The 23,808-nt window shown below is 33.0% G+C and overlaps 1 protein-coding gene across 1 annotated transcript in view; it reads right to left on the bottom strand.

The window, feature by feature from the left end:
* Nucleotides 1–23,808, bottom strand: part of LOC114327907 (uncharacterized) — a 906,069-nt gene that overhangs the window by 489,651 nt on the left and 392,610 nt on the right. The window contains exons 2-3 of the mRNA XM_050657044.1: nt 11,223–11,669; nt 9,033–9,556 (exon numbers count right to left, since the gene is read on the bottom strand). Coding sequence (XP_050513001.1) covers nt 9,033–9,556; nt 11,223–11,665 — 967 coding nt within the window. The 5' untranslated portion in view covers nt 11,666–11,669. The remainder of the gene's footprint in view (nt 1–9,032; nt 9,557–11,222; nt 11,670–23,808) is intronic.

Below are 23,808 nucleotides of genomic sequence, written 5' to 3'. Positions count from 1 at the left end.
GATATGTGAATGTCGTGTTAATGTTAGGTGCTTCAGGATGGTTCTCAGTTTTGCAGAAAAATTTTTTATCGTTGAGTACTATTTTCGGTAATACGAAAAAAGTCGCGAAAACTGTCTAAGCTTACAATCAACAATAGTTTCAGCAGGACTAGACAACCTGTCACACTACCAGGGAGTCTCTTCGAATACTGTGCGATCATTTTGGGAGTTGCCACTCACCAGAACTAACGCCACCAGATGCTACATATGGGGAATGCTGAAGGAGTCAGACAGATCCACTGTCTGCCATTTCGGAATTGCGGACTAGAATTAAAGATTTTTTCGTGCCAGAGGCAGTGGCGGATCTAGAAATTTGCCTTGGGAGGGGAATTTTTCCTTAGGGGAGAACTTCCAATGAAAAACCAACCAAAAGACATAAAAAAGATGAACTCAGATTAAATAAAAGGCATAAAATAACTTATAGGCAATAAGCTCCCTTAATTTTCCTAACTAGCGTGTTTATTGGATTGAATTTGTCTCTCTGTGGTTTAGGTTTCATGTCAGCTAATATATTTTATGTTTGAACAATTTTTTTGCTTTCATTTTGTTAGAGGGGGAAGTTTCCTCATTTTCCCTCCCCGTAGATCCGCTACTGGCCAGAGGGCATCTTTAACATCTATTTTATCGGGAACGTGCGTCATCGTGAATAATGTTTGCAAGACTATACTAGATATATGTATACTAGATATATAAATAATCATAAACATTTCAATGTTCATTTCAGTACTATTTATTTTGCCGCATACTGTACTATACAATCTGGTATATATCATCACACCAGTGATAAGCTATTGATTATGTATTTTAGAAAGGAACTACAACGTTAACGGGGTTTTATTGTTTCATATTCTCAATGGACCTCTAAATATGAAAAAACCGCTGAGTGCTACCATTTAAAGGGGTGAGTTTTTGACAAAGGGGTGAATTAGTCCCTAGGCACAAGGCGAATAAGGGTGAGTTCTATGCACTTTTGGTACAAAATCATCTACAGGAAAATTGTTCCAGGTTAAATTTACTATCGAAACATCACATTTTAAAGTCAAAAATTTTTTGTTTTACAAAAATATATTTAAAAGAAAAGCAAGAAAAATACACAAAATATAGCAATTTTGTTTTTTAGCCCATAAATCTTTCCACGGGGATATAGGTATAGGCATTGCTTCACAGAAAAAAAACTTCCATCCTTACTCTTTAAAACGACGTTTGGTAGAAGTCTCTATGATTTACAGTTTCCAAAATATAATTTTTCAAAATTCGCCACTCACAGCGATTTTGGCCCATTTTCCTTGTTCCTTCTCAAACATTGTTCTGTAACTTTTTTCTACCTAGATTTAGGTATATGCAATGTTACATTTAATACGAAGAAAGGTCAATTAGCTTTAAAATGGTCTATTGTAGAAGGCCGTATGACTATTTTTAAGCAAGGTATTGTTGTTCAAAGTTCTATACTTTTAATAATTTTTGATATATTTTACGATTATTTTTGTATTTCTCATTGTAACATTTTTTATTGTATATTTAGGTATATACATTGTATAACAAAAAAGAAAGCTTATTTTCTTTACTTTAAAATGGTGTATTGTAAAAAACTCTAGGACTATTTTTAAACAAGCTATCTTTTTCAAAATGTGACATAGACACATGCAATAGGTAAGTTGAGACCATATGGAAAACTTTTTTATTATTAACTTTATAAAAAAAAATCCTTTATAAAATTCTCTGCATAGTCTAAAACCTAAGATGCAATCATCAGATATAAAACTTTATCAGCAGTGTACGAGGTATGTTAAAAAATATGAATTTCGCTCAAGAGTAAAGTACCTTTATATTTCACAATATCGTAAAGTGTTATTAAGAAAAGTTATTTGGAATTAAAAATTATGTTACAATATATGCGATCATATTGAAACTAATGAAATATATCTAATTGAAACAAAAAATAAAAAAAAAAATTAAATTTTTTCTCAAATTACGGATACAGATACCCTTGGATATCATACGGATATCTTGTTTAAAAATAGCCCTAGAATTTTTTGCAATACACCATTTTAAAGTAAAGAAAATAAGCTTTTTTATTTCACAATGTATATACTTAAATGTACAAGAAAAAAGCCATAATGAGAAATTTAAAAAATAATCATTAAAATTATCAAAAATCATTAAAAGTATAAAAGCTTGAAAAAGCATAACATGCTTAAAAAGAGCCGTTTAGCCTTATACAGTAGATCATTTTAAAGGTATTTAACTTCTCTTTCTACTAAATATACCTAAAAATGCGTAGAAAAAAGTTACAGAACAATGTTTGCGAAATAATGGGGAAAATTGCCCAAAAATGCTGTAAGCGGCGAACTTTGAAAAATTCTATTTCGGAAACTATAAATCATATAGACTTTTACCAAACTTCGTTTTAAAGGGGAAGGATGGAAATTATTTTTCGCTGAAGCAATACCTATACCTATGTCCCTGTGGAAAAATGTTATGGGGCAAAAAACAAAATTGTTTTATTTCGTGTTTTTTTCTTGCTCTTCTTTTGAATATATTTTTGTACAAAAAAATATTTTTGACTTTAAAATGTGACATTCTGATAGTAAATTTAATCTGGAACAATTTTCCTGTGGACGTGTTTGTACCAAAAGTGCATAGAACTCACCACAATTCACCCTGTGCCTAGGGACTAATTCACCCCTTTCTCAAAAACGCACCCATTTAAATGGTAGCACTCCGCGGTTTTTTCAAATCTAGAGGTCCATTGACCATATGAGACAATAAAATCCCGTTAACGTTGTAGTTCCTTTTAGCTCTCTTATTTTGAACATAATCAATAGCCTATGATGCCAGTTTCCTAAACTTATATCTGCACGCCTCTGGCGAACATTCGCTGATTAACTCTCCATCATAGACTGACTCTTCTTACTTTATAAATCGACGATACTCCAAGCGAAAACCTCAAGAATATAAATTTCAACAAACACTTAACTTTTTCCGTTCTAGTCGGAATCATTAGCGATATACGCTATTAATTTTATCCTGAATCCTTAATTGCTGCCAGCAAAATTGAAATACACCTCGATGCTGATCGTGGATCGATCACTTTTCACTTTGTGTGTAGCTTTGGAGTCGATTCAACTTGTACAAAGTAAATAGAAGAATAATCATTGAAATAATGATGCGATGGCGATGTCTGGAACTAGGTATTATACTTTTGTAATATGTATATTTATTTATACGTAATTACTGATAGCATTCAGTATGGAAAGAATAGACAATAAATTAACGATAACGCTTTTCCTGTGCACAAGAAAGTTAATGAAATAAGAAGCTGTAAGTAAAAAAAACGTATTAAAGCTATCTAATTTAATAGAAACATCGATAAGGCTATTAAATATAAGGTTATTAAATAATAATATATTACAAAATTTACAATAAAAAGTGCTGAACTAATGTTATATTCCAGGGATGGCCAAGCTCCTTGATAGTCCGAGCCATTTTTGAAAATTTGAAATTTTTCGCGAGCCGCAATTAAACAATTATTTAAAAAGTGTAAAAAATGTATACAATTTTTCTCTCAGTGCAGATGGATTTGAATTTCACGAATTTTAAAATGAAATAAAATGGTTAACATCGTTGTTTCAAATATGCAAATATATAATTCTACAAGCAGCCTTTACTATTTCAGGTTACTTCAATTCTTCATCATCCTTCCATCTTTTTCTGGGACGGCCTACTCATCTTCTACTGTCTGGTCATCAAAAATCACTGTATTTAACCTCCACTGTCCTGTCATTTCATCTCTTTGGGGGCCAAATATCATTCTGAAAACTTTCCTTTCAAAAACCAGCAGCATATTTATTTCCCGCTGATGGATAATATCCCGCTCCATAATGTAATAATTGGGCGAATAATTTGCAAGCATGATCTTAATTTAGATTGTCTCTTTAGCAGCTTAGATCTTAATAATGATAATATTGTGGTCAATAATAGTTATGTTCTGCCTAACTCTTGATCTTGGTTTTTAGTTACTAGCATGTATTTCGTCCTCTCTTCATTTATTCGAAGGCACAGAATACTCTGCTTCTTCTTTGAGTAGAATGAGCGATTGCACCTAGATCATCAGCAAAGACCAACAATAGTTTTGATCATCGATTCGCAAATCCTCCTCTCAGCTCAGATGATATTTTACTTATTACATATTCCAAGGCCAAATTGAACAGCAACAGTGATACGAGGTCTCCTTATCTAAGTCCTGATGTTACACTTAGTCTTTTATATTTAACGAAGGGAAGGTAAATGCGTGGCCTAAGCGTCCTCTATTTGCTTTCTCCTACTTTCGTCGTCTCTTGTGATTATATATTGTAAAATCCGGAGATATGGGATGCAGCCAGAAAGCAGTTTATTAACGAAAAGTCTTGGATTTAAAATATTGTTTATTATATTTTTATTTCAATTATTCTAATTGTTTAAAAGGTAGTAAACTTTGCATCTGGGGCTTTTCGTTGTTTTCCTCGTAATACGAGAGATGTCGCTGAATTGCGTCTCAGAGGTGGGTTAATTGCATTGCGATGGTTTGCCTTAAATTGGCAGAATTGTTTGTATTTCCTTCAGAGTTGAGACTTCTGAGCTTCACCGATGAGGCATAAGGATGCTGAAATAGCTATATGGAGATGGTGGTCCAACTCTGAATCAAATATAAACAAAACCTGCCTTGATCTTTTTTATCTTTTATATTTGTTTTCAGTAATTTAAGACATTTAACACAAAAATTAAAAGCAATTCATGTACATTTATTGAGAGCCACAAATAGTCCTTCAAAGAGCCACATGTGGCTCGAGAGCCACAGTTTGGCCACCCCTGTTATTCATTAATAGCCCGATCAAGGAACACAAAAATTTACGAAAACCTCCAAAAAAATAAAGGAAGGATGAAAATTTGGGAATGGGTTGTTGAAATTGTCTATTATTATATAAGAGAAAGTTTACAATTTTACACCCCCTCCATTTTACAAAAATGGAGGGATTACCCCATCTCGGGAGTGAAAAAATATACATTCAAAATAAGTTCGGAATTGGATAAAATAACTAATTCTGAGCAACTATTGCTCTATATAGAGTTTTTTCACTAACTCAATACTTTTCGAGTTATTTGCGAGTGAATATGTTTATTTTTAACAAAAAAAAACATGTTTTTGGGCAGTTTTCCGCAAACAACTCAAAAAGTAAGGATATTATCGAAAAAAATATTCCCAGCAAAAATATAGCTTACAAAAATGTGAAAAAAATAGTGTATGCGTGAAGTCTGCATACCCACCAGCAGCGGAGTTATAGCTAATGAAATGTAGGTTCTTATTCGTCCAATTCCAAAATGGAATATTTCGAACAAAAAATCCATTTTTGGTATTACTAATAATTTTTAAGTTATTTTGAAAACAAAAATGAAATTTTTTTCAAAATTGGAAAAAAAATTTTTTTAAACCGTTTTTTTTTTTCAAAAATTAACACTTAACCAACGAAACTTATAGATCATATAAAGAATACATTATAAGCAAGTAGCTTGTGAGGCGGTAACGATTAATTTTATTTTGGATGTTAATTAGGGGCTGATTTTCGCGATTTTTTTACCAAAAAATAAAAGCGACCAACAATATTTTAAGCGTAACACTTACTTTCAATGATAAATTTTTTTTAAAACAAAAATAAACCTTTTTTTAAACTCTTTAAAAAAGTTAAAATGAGTTTTTCCAGGAAAGTGATCCGTTTTTTTGTCATTTCACTTCGAAATATTCGAGTTTGGAATTGGAAGAAATAAGAACCTACTTTTCATTAGCTATAACTCCGCTGCTGGTGGGTATGCAGACTTCATGCATACACCATTTTTTTCACTTTTTATAGACTATATTTTTGTTAAGAATATTTTTTTCGATGAAATCCTTACTTTTTGAGTTATTTGCGAAAAACTGTCCAAAAACATGTTTTTTTTTTTGTTAAAAATGAACATATTCACTCGCAATTAACTAGAAAACTATTGACTTAGTGAAAAAACTCTATAGAGCAAAAGTTGCTCAGAATTAGTCATTTTATATAATTCCGAACTTATTTTGAATGTATATTTTTTCACCCCCGAGAAGGGGTAATGTAGAATTGTAAACTTTTTCTTATATAATAATAGACAATTTCAACTACCTATTCCCAAATTTTCATCCTACCTTTATTTTTTTTGGGTCAGATTGTTCTTTGATCGGGTTATAAGTTACGTTCAGAATGATATGTTCGAGCATAACTATTCAGTCACTTAAATCCCGTAATTTTTAATTTCGCTTAATCTAACTTTTAAAATAATTAATTTTTTACCTTCCAGTAAAAACCAGATCATCTGGTAATAGTCCAGGGCTCATCTGTTTTGAGATGGATGTTGAGAGGTGACTCATGTCAAAATGTCAAAATATGAAGGAAAAATTCGATTTTTTTATTGGTTTTTTGAATATAACTTTAAAACTGTTCATTTCTGAGAAAAGTTGTACTGACATAAAAGTTGCGTAATAAAATTTACTATAATATAGAATTGGTTAAAAATTTAAAAAATAGTCACCCTTGTTGCAAAATAGCAATACCTGCGAAAAAAACCATACAAAAACAAGTATTCGCATTTTACGTTTTACAACCATTTATGCTACACTTAGGAGCTTCATATTTTACCCAGAAAAACTTTATGATATAGTAAAACAACACTGGAAATTTCATTAGGATCGGTTTAATAGATTTTGCAAAATAAATTTTGCAATCCAGCTTTCGCAAAAAAAATTCATTTTTAAAAATGTTGCAGGCCTAAAAATAAAGCAGATAGTAAGTTGATTTTTTTTCGCTTATAGAAGTGTACTGTACCTTTCATTTGCAATTTGCAAAATTAAAATCGAATAATTACCACGGCGTCAGGAAATTTTTTAAATAAACATTAATTTTTGGTGCTGCGTGCAGGACAGCGGTGTTCGATTCACACAAGTTGATTTCCATCAAAATTTCTTCTAATCTTTATTTAATATATTATTTTCTTACTCTTTATTTTGTTGTATTTTAATATTTTAATTCCACAAAAATCAAACTAATTTTATTATTGTTTGTGAAATATTGTTTAAACAATTGCATATGCTTAAAAATAATAAACTTTTATTCTCTAAGTTAAAATATATGAACAAAGCAAGTTTTTGCTAAAAAAAGTGTTATTTTAAAGGATAGAATATGTGTTTTTATTTTGCAATAAACAAATTTATTTATTTATATCGAAATTTAATAAAAATTAAAATGTATCAATCATTATCAAAGGTCATTGAAATGCCCAATCAGAGCAAACTATCCGCTGTCCTGCGCGTAGCACCAATAATTAATGTTTATTTAAAAAATTCCTGACGCCGTGGCAGTTAATCGATTTTAATTTTGCAAATTGCAAATAAAAGGTACAGTACACTTCTATACGCAAAAAAATTTCAACTTGGTATCTGCTTTATTTTCAGTTCTGTAACAATTTAAAAAAACGAATTTTTTTTGCGAAAGCTGGATTGCAAAATTTATTTTGCAAAATCTATTGAACCGATCTTAATGAAATATACAGTATTGTTTTACTGTATCATATAGTTTTTCAGGGTGAAATATGAAGGTCCTAAGTGTAGCATAAATGATTGAAAAACGTTTAATGCGAATACTTGTTTTTGTATGTTTTTTCGCAATTATTGCTATTTTGCAACAAGGATGACTTTTTTTTTAAATTATTAACCAATTCTATATTGTAGGAAATTTAATTATGCAACTTTTATGTCAGTACAACTTTTCTCGGAAATGAATACTTTTAAAGTTATAATCAAAAAACGAAGAAAAAAATCGATTTTTTCCTTCATTTTTTGACATTTTGATTATTTAAACAATGTTCCGGACCTTTTTGAGAGGGAGGATAACTCAAATATTATTATTTAAGTTATTTTCAAGCAATTTCTGCAAAAAAATTTGAGTCACCTCTCAACGTCCAAATGTACTAATATTTTTACAGATCCGCCCTGGTCTATAAATACTATAACAATAAAAAACGAAAAATCTAACGTACAGAAGCACTATAGATCTCTTACGCCAGAAAGTAAAATTAACCTAACCTAACCTAAAGTGCCTTCTACAATTTGCACGGCAAACGGGCCGATAAACGACATGGGGGAATCTGCAATTGCATTCCGCAACCCGTATACTTATCTAGGTAAAATCAAACAAATTTTTGCTTCCTAGTACTCAAAATGTAAGTAGAACTAAGGTAATGAGACACAGCTTAATCTCCACCAGAAATCACCGCCATCTGTTTACGAACGTTTCTTCCTCTAGGAGTCTTCTGAACGGCTTTGTGGAGCGCTATGAATCAAACTAAATCTAAATGTCTAGTAAGAAAAATAATACGAAATTATTTGCTCATGGACGCAATAGTGACATCTATTGAAACAACGAGAAATCTAAAGTACAGAAACACTATAGATCTCTTACGCCGGAAGGCAAGATTTTGGTGGTTCTTTCGTGTACATAGTCCATCAAAATATTTATCTCAGAGAACAAGTTTGGTCATTTATGAAGTTACGTTGAGTGAACCTATTTTGAGCTACCATTAATATTTTACACCACAACATTCGACTGCATATTATTTCACATTACCGAAGAAAAAGTAGGGACATACAATCATACATTGGTCCATCGAGCCGGATAATATTGGTGGAGAGGGACACTTTTAAATACCTGAAAGTAGAAGTCCAAAATACCTGTAGAGATGTAATCATTGTTGGATGCCTGCTTTTGGATATTATCTAAAGCTTTTTTAAATTTATTTGTGGTATTTAAGGCGTGTGGTATTTAATGCATTAGTTGTGCATTGTACCTGTTGTGATTCAAAAAGTGAGTCCCTTGGGCCGTCAGGAATTAAACAGAGTAAGACAGTACAAATTTAGTAGAGAGAAAAATAGTACAAATAGGACTTACCTTTGCTTTTATTGAGACTAATGTTACTTGGAAAAGCAGCGATCTTTTTCCACGCTTTCTTTCCCCAGAATCCTTTACTAGCTGGTTCTGCAGGAGTCGAACTTCTCGGAACATAAGAAGCAGCACTTTTGGCCCTTTCAGGCCCGCGTCTTAAACTACCGGCCGCACTTCTGTAACTAGCACCACTAGAACTACCACTAAAACCACTATCCAGGTCCACTAAGGGTGCGGGACTAAGCAGTTCGTCTGTAGGGCCGACCGTAAGAAGATCAGCTAATTGATCGTCCATTTCGTTCTCCCTGTCGGTGTCGTCGCTACCTTCTTGAGAGTTGGAAGGCATCAACATGGCCTCCACTGAGAGATTCAGTTCACCGAGGACTCTTCTGTGACCGTGTTGGACTCTTCGGACTTCCTCTTCGACTAGGCTTTGGTTTAGGGACATTATAGAGTCCTGGTGCGCTTTGCGGCGTCTAGCTTTGGCTAGGTCGCTGATCTCTTCGTAGATATTTTCTTCTGTTCCATACCTGAAATGAAATTATTAGAAACGTTGTGCAAAAGGCTAAGACAGTCTTACAAATATGTAGGGAAATATGTTAGAAAATTTTCGATTAGGTATTATTTTTATATAACTACAAACTTATTGTATCGGGTATTAATGAGTGTAAAGAAACTATAGATTAACAAATATATTTCTGGGATATAACGTGGTATCATCAGTGCCGACACCATTTTGACTTCAGCTGATATCCAGTTCTGGCCTTTTGTATATTCTATAATGTACTAATTCATTCATTAAACATTACAGTCCCTAGGGAATATAGCTAACGTTAGTCCCTAGGGAATATGACGTTCAAAATCCTATTCTTTAGAGGTGGATTGTCCCTCTGTCTCTGTCATTTATAGCTTGCTGTGTGTCTTTGCTGTTTTCGTGACTCTTTTCAATTTCTTCCTGTCCTTACACTTAACTTTTCAGTCTTTCGTCTACATCATTCAGCCATCTTCTTCTAGGTTTTCCTCTACACCTGGGTCATAGTGGTGTCCAGTTAGTTATCCTTCTCAACATATCTGGTTGTGGGCGTTTATTTATTATAATGTATTGATTTTAAAAACTATTACGTATCATTAGGATGACTATAGCGAGGTATTCTCGGCATTGGTAGTGTTACGAAGGTTGATATCAGCCCTTCCTATAAATCCAGTAGAAAAAGTCTACCAAGATATGGTATGTTTCTCTTTAATAGGTGTTAGAATTTCTTCTGATAATTAGTCTGAGCTTAATCTTTTGTTGCATTTAAAAAACGTAATGGCTATTTTGTTATTTCAGGTTCTTCAAGTTAGTAATCCAAAAAACTAGTCATCAAAATCGTCCTATACAGCAATGGGCCTCTATCTCGGATCCTACTTTTTTGTGTATCTGTTTCATTAATTTCGTTTATTTGCGCGGTTACAGACATAATCATGAAGATTTTTTTATAAAGAAGACATCAAGAAATCAAGACCGACAACACAGACAAACTATTATTATTTCATTATGTACCTACTTCACTTATCTAAAGATCCTATATAAATAATTGTAGCGAAAAATTCTGATGAACACATGCACTGGTTATTCAAACAGGACTTGACCAAATCTGGAAGATATTTTTTTAAGTAAATTTAGACTTGTGTTTTGTTATAGCTTTATAATTTCTTTATATGTTGTTTGACATCGATTTGGTTTTGCGACTTTGATTTTAATATGTATTCAATGTTGTATTATTTTGTATTTTTGTTTTGATTTATCTGCAAAAGTTTTTTACTTTGATTCAAGAAAAGTATTTCATAGATTATTGTCTTCTTCTTCCTTTTTATATACGGGCTCCTGATGCATGTTTCCTCTTCATTAATACTAACCTCCTACATTGATTAAATTATCATCCCATCTACTCTTTGAGCTTCCATCACTTCTTCGACCATTTGGTATTTTGTCTCGAGCTAATCTTATCTTACTATATTATCTTCTACCATTCAGTTAATGTGTTCGCTCCATTCCTGTTCCCGCTTTTTACCCATGTATTTATATCTAATATGTATATTACATAGCCTTCTTATTTTCACGCTTCCTTCCCTATCCAGTAGGCTTTTCCCTGATATTCACTCTAGAGTTTAGAGTTCAGATTTTCACTAAATGAATAATAAAAGTTGACTTACCTGGTAAGATAGGTATGATTGCTCCTGTAGGTCCCCTCTCGATAAGCTCCAGGATACTTGCTAGGCACATTAGTATGCCTTGTGGGTGGTCCTGGTTCATAGTAGGCATAGCTATAATCCATACTAGGCCATGGAGGGTCAGGTTGACTAGACGGGCCCGGTATGGCCAAAAAATCTTCAGCCATAGCAGAAGTCGAAGGAGAGGAGTCGGATAATTGACTTGAGTGCTGATAAGTAGCTGGCGGAAACTTAGGTGGGGGCGGAAATTGCAAATGGGGGTGAGAGGGGTAAGTGGGATGGCAACGTCTTTGATTTAGAGACAGTTTCCGAATGGTACCACCGACGATGTCGTTGTTTTGATGGTTTTGGCACTGCTGAGATTGGTCCGACATTGTACGGCCTCGACATTGTTGCTGATGGTAATGTTGGGATCGTTGCCACATTTACCTAGAACAAAGGTTTAAATTAGATTTAAGAAATATTGTGTAAAACAAAATGTAAATATATTACAAATTTATTGTAATTAATTAAAATACCGGTATTAGTAAACTCAACTTTCTCAAAGTCAGATGGGGCTTGAAGTCTACTGTTCAACCTCTTATAGACATTATTATCAATTTTTTGTAAACTAAGTCGGTGGCAATATTTAATAATTGCTCTAAAGGTAATTCTGTTATAAAATTTAGTTAAGAAACGGGCGCGGCGTGTTGTATCTCAAAATGGCTGACTTTGTCTAAGAAAGATCAAGATACATAACTTGAATTTTAAATATAATATGGCTACTCCGAAAATGCTGATTTCGCAGGTTTTAGTGTCGACCAAGCTGCTGAATCTATGATACCTATTCTATGATTTTGTGACTATCGTAGTAAAGGACATTGACATTCTTGTCTTGTACACGGCATTGGGAAGGAAGCAGTCCAGTGTATTTTTTAAACCTTCAAAAGGGTATAACTCCTTCAAAGGCGGTGACAATGCAGAAAATTGGCTGTTTCTCTATGCTTTTTCAGGATGCTTCATAACATCAACAGCTTACAAGATCGGCAAACTTAAATTCATCAAAATTTTACAGAAACATCCCTAGTTAGCTAGCGAAAGAGGATTATTTCTCAGTGAGAAAGTCAAGCCATCTTTGGTCACTGTTGTTGGCGAACGTTTTTTCGTCTCATAATATGGTGAAAATAAATATAGTTATCTGGGAGAGACAGGAACAAGGTGGCTAGTAGGTCTATTTAATAGAATTATGGAAGTTGGACAAATGCCAGACGAATGGAGAAGCAGTATACTGGCACCTGTTTACAAAAACAAGGGAGATATACAACAATGTACAAACTACAGGGCTATAAAACTGCTTAGCCACACCATGAAAATATGGGAAAGAGTAATTGATAGACGGATACGTGAAAAAACCGAAATATCCGAGAATCAATTTGGTTTTATGCAGGGCAGATCAACAACAGATGCAATTTTCATTATAAGGCAGTTGATGGAAAAATACAGGAGTAAAGAAACTAACGCTCATATGGTATTCATTGATCTTGATAAAGAATATGATTGAGTTCCTCGAGAGATTCTGTGGTGGGCACTCAATAAGAAAGGAGTCCCTGGTGAATATGTAAAGATTGTGAGGGTAACATACAGATTGTGAGGTAGGCGAAACTACAGGGTAACATTCCATGGTGCTTAATGTAGGCTGATGACGTCGTGTTAGTAGGAAATAGTCAAAGAAACTTAGAACAAAAACTGGAGCAGTGGAGGCAAGCTCTGGAGGAAAAAGGTTTAAGAGTTACTACAAATAAAATGGTATCTTTGGATGGTGAACTGATTGTAAAAAGCAATAGTTTTAAGCACCTCGGATCGAAATTACAGAGTAATGGAGAAATAGATGAAGATGCGTGCAGTAGAATTAGTTAGGGCTGGATGGATGAAGTGGAAAGAAGCGAGTGGTGTGTTGTGTGACAGAAAAATTCCAATGAAGCTGAAGGGAAAATTCTATAAAAAAGCCATAAGACCGGCTATGATGTACGAAACTGAATGTTGGGCAGTGAAGAAGAAAGAGGAACAACGAATGCATGTGGCGGAAATGAGAATGGTTAGATGGATGAGTGGAGTAATAAAGAAGGATACCATTAGAAATGAGTAGGTATATTAAGGGAAGTCTAGGTGTGGCACCAATTGATGCCAAAATGAGAGAGCATAGGTTAAGATGGTTTGGTCATGTTCAACGTCGAGACGTTAATCACCCAATACGAAGAATAGCTGAAGTGCAGATTCCTGGAAGGACTAGGAGAGGAAGACCAAAGAAGACCTGGGGAGACGATAAGGCAGGACATGTTGGTAAAGGGGATTGACATTGATATGACCCAAGATAGAATTGTGTGGAGAAATGCAATTAGGGAAGCCGACCCCGCATAGGGATAAGGCAAAGAGAGAATGAATGAAATATGGTTCTCTGCAAAGCCACATACGAATGATTCGTCCACAGAAACACAGTGACCAAAAGTATATTTAACTTGGCTCGGCAAACACTGTGATCATGAAGTTTGGGGTCGGAAAAAGCATGGAAAAATTTGATTACCACTCCATAATCCAAAGTTCCAAAACTTCAGCACCCCCGAACTTCTGAAATTCTGCAAATGCACTAGTACACCAAAGTAGGTACTAATTGACTTCTCATTTAATTCAATACATTTTAAGAAATCGACGAGGATTATCTAGATCGCCGATCCACCACAAAATTTACAAGATTTAAAAAATAGAATTATAATAGGTTTGTTCTAGCATTAGTTTCAAACGGTTTGAAACCATCAGCGAATAGTGGACCAGCGCGAGTAGAGGGGATAGCACTGGTGACTGTATTATGTTCTCTCACTGACCAACTATTTTCTGACGGTTTCTAACTAGTTTAACTGTTTGCTAGAACAAACCTATTGGAAATTATACAAATTATTCACAATTTTCAAAACAACCACGACTCATATTCTCTTAAAAAAATCGTTGATTACGTCATCATGCTCAGATAGATAACGTCACTAGTATTATGATTTATATGCCAAAACATATAAAAATAATTTAAAAGTAAAAATCGACCTGTTTCGGAATTTATCTCCAAACTTGCCTATTCTTGAAAAATGAGTTTATTTCATAATTTTGCCTGGTTCACACTGTATAAGTTAAATAAGAAAAGATATATTAAGACTCCTCACAATCATATTGTAATAATAAAAAAACTATTATAGATCGTTTTTTATATATATGAAAATAATTAATGAGCAAACAAAAACTGAAACAATAGAGTTATCAGTAAAATCAGATCTAAACTGCTAACTAAGAAGAGAAAAGTAAAAAACGATAGCGTAATATAACTATATTCATGAAAAAAGCATTAAAAGTAGGAAGGCAAAAGTGTATGGAGTAACCTCCAACTAAAAACTAAGGGTGCGTCCATAGTGCACGCTGGTTTCCGAGTCAGACAGCCGAGTCCGTGTTCGAATAATCCTAATAACAGCGTGTAGGTGCACTTTGAACAGGCCCCTTTAGCCATTAAATACGAAGGATTATTTGCATACGGACTCGGCGCTGACCTCGGAAACCAGCGTGCACTATGGACGCGCCCTAAGGATGTATAAAGCTATTATGAGACCTATCAAATAAGCAATGCAAATACACAATGATTTTGGTACCTTTCAGTTCATATTAAAGTGTGAACCAGGAGGATCCAGTTTACACTAAAAATAACAAAAACCTGGCAAATAACAACGCGGTATAGAAAAAATACACGAGCGGACTAAAAGTCGAAAAACATACTAAAACTACTGAAGAAAAACAAAAAAGAAATACTGAAGAAAATATTGAACAAAAACGGAAAAAAATAGATTCCCGAATATAACTGACATAATGTATATAGGGTGTTATAAAAGTAGCTGGACGGTCGAATACCTCTCAGAATATACATCGGATCAAAAAAGTGAAAAATACGTTTTCAATATTTTTCACAAATCTATCGAATTACACCAAACACGACACCTCCATACCCTGGAGGTGGGGTGGGGGTAACTTTAAAATCTTAAATAGGAACCCACATTATTGCAGATTTGGATTTCTTACGCAAAAATAAGTAACTTTTATTTGAGACATTTTTTCGAATTGTGGATATCCTGATACTCTCTAGACTCTAGACTCTAGACTTTTAGGTAAATTTTAGAAACGGTCCTATATCTCGAGAAATACACTTTCAAATGAAAAACCAAAAAACGTGTTTAATGTTTTTCAAAAACCTATCGAAGGCCACTAAACACGACCCCCATTCCATGCCATGGAGTTGGGTGGGAGTAACTTTAAAATCTTAAATAGGAACCCCATTTTTTATTGCATATTTGAATACATCATATAAAAGTAAGCAACATTTATTCGAGACATTTTTTAGATTTGTTGATAGATGGCGCTAATAAATTGTATTTTTCCAATTATAGTGCCATCTCTCAATAATAGGGAACTTGCATGAAATTTTAAATTCGAAAAAAATGTTATAAATGACAAAAGAACATAATTTAAAACATGTATCAAAAATAAAAAAGCTGTTTTTGTTTTCCGTTTGGCCCCTAAAGACGATTCTAAATTCAAATTAAAGCAACTAGCCCAAAACGCGTCGTGACGGCATATGATTATATGTTTAGATTCTGCACCAACAAAGTAAACAAAATTGTATATAATTTTAAATTAGACATTATGGTAGGGGAGCCCAAGCGGGGAGTTTTGCAGTTACTCGAGCGCGTCAAATTATCATATGGGGAGAAACTTGGTACCCTGCAGATGTACCTCTACCAGATATTGGCTCTTAACACAGGGGCGTTTGTTAAGGGGGACCCAAAAAAAAATCTATCCTTAAGAATACTCGAAATTGTCAGATTAAAAGATAAGGTAAGTTAAGTACATGCAAATGAGTGTATATTTCAAAAATCTGACGATTTGAACGTAAGGAAATGGGTGAGTCAAAAAGTTTCACAAAAAAAAGCGAATATTTCACAAAAGGAACGTCAGATCGAAAAACTAAAAACTACGTGTTCAATATTTTTCAAAAATCTATCGAATGGTACCAAACATGACCCCACGGCCCCACGGAGAGGGGTGGGGGTAAATTTAAAATTTTAAATACAAATCCCGCGATATTTCGCAAAATAAACATTAGATCGAAAAACTGCAAAATACACTTATTCAATATTTTTGAAAAATAATCTATCGAATGGTACCAAACACGACCCCCGCCGGAGTTGGGGTGGAGGTTAGTTTAAAATCTTAAATAGGAGCCCCAAATTTTTATTGCAGATTTGGATTCTTTACGGAAAAATAAGCAACTTTTATTCGAAACATTTTTTCTAATTATGGATAGATGGCGCTATAATCGAAAAAAAAACGATTGTTGGAAATGGAAAATTGAATTAAAAAATGGAAAGTCCCCACTAAAATGGAAAATTTTACTCAACTTTTTTGGTTTTAGGACCTACTAATCACAACCCAATAGGTCCCCAAAGCGCTCGAGTGACTGCAAATTTAGCATACTTTCGTCCCCTACTAACAGTTATGTGACGTCACAAGTGTTTTGATCGCTTGAACTATTCATAGAAAACTTCTACTTTTACAAATTGGTTTTAGTTTCCATAGTAAACCTTCTTTCCTTTCCTTCAAAAACTGTATCAAACTCCAATCTCAACAAACTGGTATATATTATTACAATGACATACGATAAATGTCATTAGAATACTATTCCGCGACGATGAGCTGGCTAAATACCCAAGTAGATGGAGGTCAATAAACTAAAGAAGGAGAAGACGAATACATATACCTAAATATATCCATAAACATAACAATCTAGTAAAACTATGTGACGTCACGGGCCGTATGAACTATTTTAAATTATAGAAGATTTTAAATTTGTATATCTAAGTTATTACGAGTTTTTGAAGCGTGAAATTTTGGAAATCTCATTTTTAAACAAAACTGAACATTATTATGTAATAAAAAAAATGTGCAAGTTCCCCATTCTAAAAAAAATGTGTCGAATAAGTATGTATTCCTTATTTTTTATGAGGAATCCAAATCTGCAACAAAAAACGGAGGTTCCCATTTAAGATTTTAAAGTTACTCCCACCTCACCTCCATGGGATGGAGTGGGGGGGGGGGGTCATGTTTAGTGTTATTCGATTTTGGGAACACGTATTTTTCAGTTTTTCGATGGGATGTTCATGTCACGAAATATTCGACCGTCCGCTACTTTTGGGACACTCTGTATAATGTGGTGTGTGAATTTTTTTGTGTGAATTTAATGGCCTTGGCTGAGCCAATTAGCCAGACATTTTATTTTAAAAACAAACATTTTTTTTCAATCAGAGGAATTTTTTTTGTATTTCTAACTCTAAATATATATGTACATAATAAACTAACATACTACTATCTAAATAAATACATTGTTTTGGATGTAAATTTTTTTTTGTATATATTTTTTTTATTATATTTTTAATTTGTTTTTTTTTCCTTTTTTTTAATTGTTTTTTTAACTACGCTAAGACATAAACCCGATTCAACTTCGCGGAAGTTTACATCTTCTTAGTTTTTTTTTCCTTTTTGTTTCTCTTTTTTTCTCTTTTTTTTTTTAATCTTTTTTTTCTCTTTTTTTTGCTTTTTTTTATTCTTTTTTTTTCAATTATAATATACAACAATTACTTAAATCTACAGGGTTGAAAAAAATAACAACAAAACAAACATGTTTGTTTTGTTTTAACAAACATGCCTGTTTTGTTTTGTTATCAAAATTATTTAAATACAGGGTTAATTATATTGCTACAATGTCTATTTAGTTTTTGATATGTTCGTAAATTGTTTTTAATGTATTAATATCTTCAGAAAAAATCAAATTGTTTAGGTAGACGGGAAGTGGAATTTTTAAAATATTAAGATTATCATAAAATTTGTTTATATTTACTGATTGATGGCAACATTCGAGGAGAATATGTAGTAGATCACCTTCTTTTCATGTGGTGAGCAATAAAAAAAAGTACATTTTAATTTTTCTTTCTGCTGTTCTCAGTACATATTTTACGTATTACTAGAGTTAAGATTGCTAAATAATATTCTAATTTTAAATCAGAAAATATTGGGGAGCCAAATGTGAAATTTGATTAAACAAAGTAATAATCTATTAAACACATCTACTCTAATTCCACACGCTACCTGAATATGATTAGAAAGGCCTCATTAGTAAACATAATCCAGCGTGATTTCACATCAGAAAGAAAATTAGACGTATTACTTTCCCTTACACCCCAGACCCACTCGTTTCATCTCACTGGATTAACATTCCGATCTCATTATAAGGAGTGCTCAGAATTTGTTTCCTTAGAGCAACTGCGCGAAACTCATTATTAAAATTTTCTGTCGACAATTTCGTCCCGCAGTCTCATTAGGAAATACTTTAAGTTCGGATATCGAGAAAAAATTTATTTCCTGGAGAACAGAGCCGTTGATTGTTAAGATATCACGGAAATATTTCCTGCTACAGGACACTGCAAATGTTTATTTTAATTAAATGACGGAGCGGAAACATTTTTATTATTTTTTTTTATACAGAGTTGGGATAAAGTATGGAACCAAGCAAATCTTTGAAACGAAAAGAACAATATTTATAACACTTTGCATGCAAGTACCGTGACGCAAAAGGCATCTGATGCCATATTTTTTGTTACTACTCCACTTCCGGTTTCACCGGAAATACCCTCAACTTATTTACTTTAAATGGTACCCCCTGTACATTTTTGCAGATTTTAAAAGAACTTTAAAAGAACTCTTTACAGTTAAAAAATAGGTTCATTTATTTACGTTAGACCAATGAATTATGAAAGTCAGAAATTGACCAGATCAAAGTTTAAAGCCTCCTCTAGAAGAAATTTTTGTCAGAATTTCATTTCATTTTTTTGTCAGAAGAAATTTTTGTCATTATTTCATTACGAAGATTTTCATTATTTTTAATTATCATCAATGAGCGCTAAGTGTGCATTGAGGCGGCCGTCAATGTGAGTGCGAGTGAGATGTACCATTGGACGGCCGGAATGGTGGATCTCTTTCGCACTCACCATTGATGGCCGCCTAATACGCACTTACCGTTCATTGTTAATAATTAAAAATAACAGCTTAGTATTAAAATAATGACAAAAATTTCTTCAGGATCTTGTAGAGGGGGATTTAAACTTTGATCTGGTCACTTTCTAGCTTCTTTCATAATAATTATTTTTAACTGAGTTATTAAGCTTTGAAAATACGTTATCTATTCTCGCGTTTTTCAAATTCCAAATCGCATATAACTCGACAACAATCAATTCTAGAGAAAAATCACAAGATCCTTTTTTGCTAAAAATGACCCAAATGATCCAAAAAAAATCGAAGTGAAAAAATTATCTTTGTGAATTTGTAAAAAAAATTCTTTTCACTTTTCAAAAGTGATCACTTTTCCTCTTTTCTCGATTAAGTATTAGTTTTTATTGTATAGTATAAAACTTATTGCAATCACTGAATACATAGTTACTGAAAAAATAATCCTATAATTTAAGCAATTACACAAGTAACGGTTATCCAAGAACATTCAAAAACTGAACGAAAATCTCTATAATGCTAATGACAATGCAATTGTCAACTACTAATGTTTACATCTGCAGTTTCCATACCAGTGATAATTTTACTACACATAATTTGCCATGTAAAAAAAACAAAAAGTAGGGATAGCTCCGTAAAATATTTGCGCCTACACTCTTAAGGTCAAATTCTTTTACAATATTATAACAATTCGATGACCGGTATACCATTTTCGTTGGAATTTTTTTCTGTATTAATATTTATTTATCCTTATCATTCACGCATGCATACCTAATTAGATTTGCGAAGAAAACCATTTATATATTAAATTTATACTCTTAAGCGCCATTAAACAGTCACAATTTAATTAATGCTGAATAAATTTAACAGTTCGAAAAATGTTGCCACTCTCATTAGTGTCACACACTCTATAAATATACGCAAGATGTTTTGTGTGTGGCCAATCTTGATTCCACGTCTTAACACTAAAAATAGACATTATTCGGATTCGGAAACAGAGCCTGTTTGTTTGAAGCTAGCGGTAAAACTAAATGGGATTGGTCGGTCGGTTGATATATGGGAAATTCTATTATATGAAAACAAATTGTTATTGCCGTTGCGTTTTTGGAATGTGCAGTGGGATGAAAGTGTTATTTAATAATTCAGTATATTTTTTTCTAAGACCAATGAAAATACACTCACCGGCTCAATTAACCACCCACTTTGTATTTCTTTTAATTTGCACAAATTGGCAATCTTTGACCAAATTTTATGAAAGATATGGTGAAAACTACCTGTGAGGAAAAGAAAACAAAAAAATTATTGAAAAATAGTCGTTTATCAAGGGATGAAGCAAGGGACAAAGCATATATGTTTAAAAATATTCGAAAAAAATTCAGGCAAACGTAATTTTAAAAATCATAGTTTAATTAAAAAGAAATATGAGTATTAATACTGTGTGTTGCTGCCACTGACCCTTAGGACTTCTGGAGCCATTTCGGTAATCCATTCATGATATCCTGAATATCCGATTGGTTGGCGGATATTGTGCCATTCCTCTACCGCACCGCAGCCATCTTGAGCACTCTGAAAGATGTAAGGGCTGGTACTCTCGCTCTTGCCCGTTTTTTGAGGTTGTCCCAAATGTGTTCAATTGGTTTAAGACCGGCACTGCGTGCCGGCCATGGTACAACTTGAATCCCGACCTCATTAAGGTACTCACGGGTTAATCTTGCGGTATGGCAAGGTGTATTGGCATGCATTAATCTAAAGTTTTCACCATGAACATGACGGCATTAGAAATAGACGGCAAAATTGTAGAACAAGTAATGCAATCAGAGACATGTTAAGGATAGACCGGGCTAGTCATATGCCAGTCAATGCATCGAGGTGTAACGCCGACATAGGATTGAGTGGTCTAGCCATCTTTGTTTGTCACATGTGTGGGATCGCTTGGTTAAAAGAGATAGATAGACCACCAATCGACTGTTTTCATGCTGTTTCCGCGTTACGCTTTTTTGGTAAGTATGGCGTGTCTACGCTTAATATGTCAATGAATGCAATTCAATTACCAAGGAGTAGAGATCACTAGTGACAGGAATATAAGAACAGAGACCAGCAAAGGGCAGCAAAATCTTCAAGAGTAAGTGGTTGCCTCCGAGAAACCATATGGAGAAACAAATATCTGACCACGGAAAGCAAAATAAAAGTATACAAGACAACAGTAAGACCAATCCTAACATATGCAGCGGAGACAAGGACCGATACAAGAAAGACAAAACAACAAATCAACAATATCGAAATGAAAGTATTAAGATCAATACTAGCATCATTGTCGGTGATGTGACAATACCTCCTATATGCTTTTTGATGAATTTTGTAAGAGAGATTTCAAACATTTTTTAGGGCCATTTTCTGTTTTCATATATGTAAGTTTTAACATGTTTTTTAGTAAATAAAAAGTTGAATTTACTACAAAACCAGTCAAAAAATATCATATGAAAACAGGAGATGACATTTATTGTTTTCTTTCTTCTCTTATATACGGAAAACTGATACAAATAGACAGTTCAATTAAACGATAATTATTCGCAGCAAGTACCTGAATGTAATGCCAATAGATTCCTACATCATCAAAATAAGTTGCTAGCTATCTTAAATAATTAGAGAAGGAGTGCTAAACATGTAATGTGTTCAGAATGGTCCATAATTATTAACATACATGGACATAAACTGTTAAAAAACATAACATATTTAATTTCCTTAATTGCAATTTTTCACTGTAAGGCACATAAAAACAAAAAAGAACACAATCTTAGTATGCAAGTATCCAACAGTGGAACACCCACTAGTGATCGAAATTGAGAGTGTCAACACATTGTTAAAAAATAAAATATTGGTTATTTACTCACAATGCTGTAACGCCGTTTTTTTCTTTTCTGGTTATCTGAACGCGACACAGCAAACACCTACTGAGTGCTACAACCCGACAATAAATCATAAAAGATAATGGGTTGTATCATTCTTCGTATTTACTCGTACACATATAGAAATAATACATAATACATAATACACACCTTTTCTTTATTTGCTAGGCGTTTCTACATAAAAGGCCGGTATGTTTGACGAAGCAGTTGCTTGTTATATGGTTAACATATAACATAACACCGGGAATGGAAAATATTAGTAATAAAAGAATATGCAAAGAATAGAAAACTACTATCCACGATAGTTAAAAAGAACAATGTGTAAATAATAAAAAGACAAAAAATGTATTTAACCAAATAACTGATATAGACCAGTAAGGATCTGCGAAAAAACGTCTATTTTTGGATGTGAGAGGTGGCATTCGGATTTTTGCAGATAAAGTTAGATGACACCTTCAGTAATAATAATTGACTTAAGCTCCTTCTCAAATATGCCCGGAACATTAATAAAAAAATTAAAATATTTAAAAATTTCGAAAAGCATAGATTTTTTCTGCTTTCTTTGCTTATAACTTTAAAACGATTCGTTTTGGAACAAAGTCGTAGACAAATAAAATAAAGATAATTGAATTTTGTATGATATACGACTGGTAAAAAATGTCTTAAGGTATTACCTTTTCTGCAATATAGCAATAGATACAAAATAAGGGTGCAAAATAAGTCTGTTGTTATTCAATATTTTTTAACCACTTTGGTGGCACTTAGAACCTTAGTAATTCGCTTAGGAAATTCTTTGTAACATACTTAAATCGTGTACCAAATTTCATTAAAATCGACCTAATAAAATTTGCATAATAAATTTGCAATCTAAATGTTTTTAAAAAAGTTCAAATTTTTTAAAATCTTAAAACAAAAAGTAGACCATTTAGAAGTTGGCTAATTTTTTTTACATATAAAGAGGTGCTCTACCTATCTAATACACTTTACAGAATTAAAATCGGATTAATTAAGGGGCCCCAGCAATGTTTTAAATTTATAAACAAATTTTTGGCTTATAAACAAATAGCTTTGTTTAATAATAAAAAAATTAATTTTTAGCAATGCAAATAATTAAAACCGGTATAATTTGACTTAAACTTTAAAATGCTGTCAGCAGAATTGCTATTTTATTTTTTAATCAAACGTTATTCGCGTTCAAAAATAGCAATTTCTCGATTTTTTGAGAGTTCCACCGCGTTTATCTCGAAAATTATGCATCCTACGAAAAAACTTGTAAGAACATTTTTTGCTTAGAATTACCCAAGAAATACAAAAAAAATGTTTTATTTTGCGAAAAATCGATTTTATGTAATTCCTCAAGTTCTTTGTTTATAACAATCTTATCGACATCCGGATCAACTGTTACCCAAAAAATTCGTGTTCTACGGGTCAACATACATAAAAAAGGACTTCTAAATAAAGGAGCCCGTAGCACCCCCTCCTGGCCACAGCACTAATTTGTTTATAAGCTAAAAAATTGTTTATAACTTTAAAACATT

This window comes from Diabrotica virgifera, chromosome 7, assembly GCF_917563875.1.
Source record: "Diabrotica virgifera virgifera chromosome 7, PGI_DIABVI_V3a".
Taxonomy (NCBI): Eukaryota; Metazoa; Arthropoda; class Insecta; order Coleoptera; family Chrysomelidae; genus Diabrotica; species Diabrotica virgifera.
Note: the sequence above shows the minus strand (reverse complement) of the source record. Positions and strands in the feature narration are given on the sequence as shown.